At 36.5% G+C, this 6000-nt stretch overlaps 1 protein-coding gene across 5 annotated transcripts in view; it reads right to left on the bottom strand.

Moving 5' to 3' along the window:
• LOC136262333 (hemicentin-1-like) overlaps positions 1-6000 on the bottom strand; it is a 40402-nt gene that overhangs the window by 9003 nt on the left and 25399 nt on the right. For all 5 annotated transcript variants that reach the window (XM_066056561.1, XM_066056564.1, XM_066056559.1 and 2 more), the window contains 3 exons: positions 5186-5485; positions 596-895; positions 249-545 (listed from right to left, as the gene is read on the bottom strand). In XM_066056561.1, coding sequence (XP_065912633.1) covers positions 249-545; positions 596-895; positions 5186-5485 — 897 coding nt within the window. The remainder of the gene's footprint in view (positions 1-248; positions 546-595; positions 896-5185; positions 5486-6000) is intronic.

Below are 6000 nucleotides of genomic sequence, written 5' to 3'. Positions count from 1 at the left end.
ATTTGAAGATGCTAGCCAAAACAGTAGGCATTAAAGTGTGTCTCATTTTAGCAAGTAGTTGTCTAATCTTGTTCCCTTACTTTTTACTGCTGGATCATTTCTCATTAATTCAGCTGTAACATTTTTGAGCTTGTTTCCTTACTTTTTGTAGCGTGTATATTATATCAACCCCTACTTCCTTTTGAAATTTTTAAATAGCTAGTAAAATAGATCTTGGGGACAGGTGTATATCTGCACATATGACTTACCTTGTACGCTAACATTGACAGTAGTGTTATCATCACCAACAGGATTAGTAGCTAAACATGTGTACACTCCACCATCTCCTCTCATAACTTCAATCATTGACACACTCACAATTAACACATTACCAACACCTGTAGCCATTACACTACTAGTTACTAGTCTCTTCTTGTCCACTTCACTTCCATTAATGTCCAGCCATACAATATCTGGTACAGGGTAACCTGTAGCTCTACATGTGATGTTACCACCTTCAATGATGGTAAGTGCTTCTTCTACTGGTTCAGTAACGTTAGGTGACACTGTATGATGATGGATGAAATAGGATAACAAATTTGTTACATTCACATACCATTAACTGATAGAACTCCAGAACTGTTATCAGTTGATAATATATTAGTAGCTTTACATGTGTAGGTACCCACATCAGATGACTTCACACTCTTCACTATTAATCTACTATTAATACTAGTCTCATTTACTGACATTGTTGATATGTTATGTTTGTCATCTGTTGACATGTTCACTGGTACATCATTAAAGTACCAACTAATGGTAGGAACTGGTTCACCAGTAGCCTGACAAGTGAAATTGACTGAAGACCCCTCAACTTGTGTTTGATCCTTCACATCAACAACAATAGCTGAAGGAACTAAAAGATAACAAATTAATACAACACTACACCTGTTGTGTGGAATGGAAGTGTTTAGATGAGTGTGATAATTATTATATAATTATTATAACACTTAAATTGTCTCTCACCCATTCTCTCAGTGGAGTATTGCTGCAAAACAGATATCTACGACATTCTTGTAGGAGTATAATTTTTTATTGCAAGTTTAACTCTTGTTAAACATAGTTAATATTACAATGTGCACTGGATAGAGCTGTAATCTATATAACCCATGTGCATCCCCCATTCACGTGATCAAATTTGGCAGTAAAATTTAGGGCAGCAAAAATTTTAAGGAAGGAAGATGAAGTCTCTATTAACTATTAGTTATAATAATGCACACATATGTCTGGTAGCTGATGTTTTAGTGATTTCTGTGTATACAGTATACGTGTAGATTGTTGATGTTGAATGGCATGTTGATGGCTACATATACTGGGTGTATCCACAGTATATATATAACCAGTTTGCTACATAGTTAGGGCCCAGACTAAGTGGCCCTAAGAGTATTCTTTTGTCTATAACTATAGAAAATAACACTGTTTTGCAAAATACACGTGTAAAATCTAATGATCCACATGTACTCATCCCAGAAAAACCACAAGTGTGTGCATATGTAAGAATCAGAATCTGCTTCTTAGTACAGTACTCTTCTAGGTTGACTGGCTTAGCTGACATGGAAGAAGTGTAACCCACTAAAGTGGAAGCCATCAAAGTAGATGCTTTAGATTGACCACTTGATAATCAGGACACTTGTCAATGGACCTATTTGTAGTTGTAATAGTACTAGACATATTAAAAATTTAAAATAAGAAATAGGGATCGCTGAAAAAAGCCACGAAACAAGAAGGGATCGCTGGGGGTGGTAATGTAAACCACAAATCCCTATTTTGACTCTCTGTCATAAATTTTTAGTTACATGCTCTGTCAATTTGAAGTGAGTCAAAATAGGAGTTTGTGGTTTACATTACCACCCCCAGCGATCCCTTCTTGTTTCATGGCTTTTTTCAGCGATCCCTATTTCTTATTTTAAATTTTTAATATGTCTAGTTAGTGTACTTTTTCCAAATCTATTTATGGATTATAAGTTAATTGGCACATTAGTGTAGTAAGCTAACAGACATTCCTTCATCCTGATTTGTACAAACACAAAATAATTATAAGGTAGGATACATTAATTCCTAGTCTATACTCAGTGTTTGAGCCATCATCGTCACACTTGGTGCCGTTGCTGAAAACACACGGCTATATGAGCTACCTATCTGTCAGAAGAATTACTGATTGTGCACCTATCATACAGGAGACAGTGTTGATGACAGCACAGGAGACTTGAAGAAGAACAAGATGTCTTAGGTGTTTATTCTAACAGAAGGACAAGAATGAAACTCTATGCTACAATTTATAAGAATGGTAACTGTTAGTGTTATAATTCCTGTAGAGTCCAATTTTTTTTTCAAAAGAGAAGATAAATTTTCACGTGATATGACGATGCATACATCAAGCATGTGCATTATAGGTGTAGAGTTGTCTAGTAGAATAGGTAGTGAAGAGATAGCTATATATATTGTAGCTGTAGTGCTATTATTGTAGCGATGACACTTTACAACACCTTTGTATAAATGCATGTATGAACAGGGCTAAATACAGCAGCAACACTGTGAGTTGGTATTAATCAAGCAAATAGGAGATGACTAGGCTTGGCCGAAAAGTCTTCCTATGCCGGTGTCTGCATGTACAAATCACAATGTCACTACTAGTGGCCAGTGCATGGCATAGCCAGTCTTACATGATTACCACGGATTTGGCAGTCATTACCCATGCAGGAGTATTTTAAACTGGCATATTGAGTTTTAATTGTCAGGACTTAGACTGGGCTCTAGCCCTGGTGTAGCCTGCTAGCAGCAGTGTGTCATAAAGTGGAACACCATAGGTATAGTCAGCAAAGTCTGGTTAGCATGTGGTCATAGGTAAATGTTTGCAACTGTCAATGTCACTAGCTGATCAGAGAATGTGATAAAATACGTACACAGTAGCTAGTTACAGTGACATAAGCACAGTAGCACACAATCCTCCCATATAAAGACTGTCAGGCTTCACACTCAGCAGTGTTCACATGGTATCCACGTTTATGACATGGATACCATATGGGAGGGTTGTTGATGATATGTGGTTAGACCACAAAATATTTTAAATGGTAGGGTTGTAATAAACACCCCACCCAACCTTTTCTGTGTGTGAAAAGCAACCATGATATCAGCGCTACCATTTATCTTCCACCTATCATGGACAAACAAAGCACTCACTGTGATGGCTAGGAAGAAGAATAAACTGGATGCCTTGCATGCGCACTTGAACCGCTTCTCGTAGCAAAGACGGGCAGCTCACTAGAGACCCTTTTATGGCGATCTTGTAAGGTAAAAGAGTGTTGCACAGCTTCAATCTGCCATCTATTAACGTTATAAAGACCATAGTCGAACAATACGCATCCCTGAGCACACAAGATCCCGTAATTTTGTTCTTCTACGGCTTCTTCCATATACGGAACAGCAGGCGATGGCGAAGAAGAACTTAGAAATTTATCGAGGTGGAGGCCGGTTAGCGATCTGTGGAGTACGGGTTAATTAATGGGTCATGGACACGCAGAAGGACTCAGTGAGCAAGGCTGTGTAGTTTTTATCGTGAAAAAATGGAAGCCTTGGGCTGTACACGAGTGAAACAAAATAATAATATTATGAATAATAATATGAACAATTTGCATAAAATTTGCAATTTTTGAATGTTTCCAAATTTCATCTAGACCATTTTTACTGCTATATCACAATTTTTCTGTGTTCAGTGTTTGATAATAAGCCTTCCGAGGGTTATTTTTATGCTCGAGTCTGCTTTCTAAGGCTGGTTTTAGGTGACTGCTCTATTACGATTTTCAAAAATTCCACTGCGATCCCTATTATGAACCCACTATCGTGGTTCATGAAACCCACTATCGTGGTTCATGATATACACATTTAGACCACTAAAATCAGGACATCTCTCTACTAAGATACATTAGAATTGGTTGAGCATTATAGCACACCAGCTTGAAACTCCACAATAAAGAGAACACTGATGGTCTGTATCATACAATAACTTTGCACTACTTCCAGCTCATACCAAGCCGTGGAAAGTGGAAATTCAATTAAAACTACCTTCTTGGATTATGGCAACTTGCATAGCAGGTCTACCAAAACTCATCAGAAGCACCTGTGGCTTCATTTCAGAGTTCATTTGATTTCTTTGAAATATACTTCTTTTACAGCAAAACAACAGTGACTATGAAGTAGCATATGCCATAATAAGCATTGCATGCTCTTGTCCCATTTAAAATGGTGGCTGAAAAGGGGCATAGTTTAATTTGGAGGCAGTCAGGGGACAAGTTTTCAAGCAAAAATATGAAAACAAGAAACTGCATGTCCCTCAAAATTTTCTACCCATGTGCCGTATACTGTATTTACTCAAATTGTGTGACATGGTACTGCAGTTGGGTACTATTTGAAGAGCTTTTGCCTTTGTTTTATGAATTGTACCACACCCTTGAATCACATTTTTGTAAATTCCTGTTGTTCACTTTAGCATCTAAGTAAGGCATTGCCTTGGTAAACTTAAACAGCCATCAAATAATTCCAGATATTGGTTAGTAAACTCATAACACAATTGGGATGAAAGAATGGAGTTGTGCATAAAACAAGTAAGTAGCAAGTGTTATATGATATAAGATAGCTAGTCATGGGTAGATTTAAAATAATGCTCATCAAACAGTACTCTACTAGTGCAGCACTGTTTGAAGAGTCATATTCTTCTCCAGTGGTCAAGGGGTAGTGGTACAATTTGAGTAAATATGGTGTTTGTTATAGCTACTTGTCCACTTTGTACAAATTATGATGGATTTAGATGATATCCATCTTAATAAGGGCATGACCAGCATATATAACTGCTCTATTAGAGTACTGTATCACCTCATTACTCAATTGGACTACTGTATATAACCTCAAACATTTCATGACTATATTTTCACAAAGCTATCATTTCTCACAAAATTAGTGAAAGTTTTGTCACTTGAAAATTTCTGGCTATCTTAGCAAAACAATGGAAAAATGTTTTCTAGATTTTTGTGGAAAAAAAGCAAAAATTGTATAATTTTGTGAAAGTTTTGTCCCTCGAAAATTTCTGGCTATACAGTATATACGAATGGAATAATTACATGACAGTTTTTCATCATACATGACCACATACCATTAACTGATAGAACTCCAGAACTGTTATCAGTTGATAATATATTAGTAGCTTTACATGTGTAGGTACCCACATCAGATGACTTCACACTCTTCACTATTAATCTACTATTAATACTAGTCTCATTTACTGACATTGTTGATATGTTATGTTTGTCATCTGTTGACATGTTCACTGGTACATCATTAAAGTACCAACTAATGGTAGGAACTGGTTCACCAGTAGCCTGACAAGTGAAATTGACTGAATATCCCTCAACTTGTGTTTGATCCTTCACATCAACAACAATAGCTGAAGGAACTAAAAAGATAACAAATCAATATAACAGTTAAACTACACCTGTTGAGTGGAATGGAAGAGTTTAGATGAAGTGATAATAATAAATAAGTATAAGGCTACAAAATGAGCTGGAAAACTACTATTTCACTTGCAAGTAGTCAAGAGACATGTTGATGTTGTGATGTAGTACCAGTGTCAGACAATAATCGCATACATATTATGAGGAACTCATAAGTGCCACAAGGCACTTTGGCACTTATAAGCTCCTGATAAGATGCTTTGATCTTTGGAGGATAATGAGATTTAAATCCACTAAGAGGCTAGCATGGATTAATAATGCAAATAACATTACAGTGATCTCTATTCGGTTATAAAAAAAATATTCTCATACAAATTAAAGAATTTCATAGATATCTGCTTTAGAATTGGTGAGAAGCAATCTAATTGTAATTAAATGCTATCCCACTAGGGACCTGTGAGAAGGCCAAAGCCTGTTAATACAGGGAGTCTGAAACACTGAAATGTTGAAGAATGCA

This window comes from Dysidea avara, chromosome 7 (assembly GCF_963678975.1).
Source record: "Dysidea avara chromosome 7, odDysAvar1.4, whole genome shotgun sequence".
NCBI classification, from domain to species: Eukaryota; Metazoa; Porifera; class Demospongiae; order Dictyoceratida; family Dysideidae; genus Dysidea; species Dysidea avara.
The sequence above is the reverse complement of the archived record's forward strand: the minus strand, read 5'-3'. Positions and strand labels throughout refer to the sequence as shown.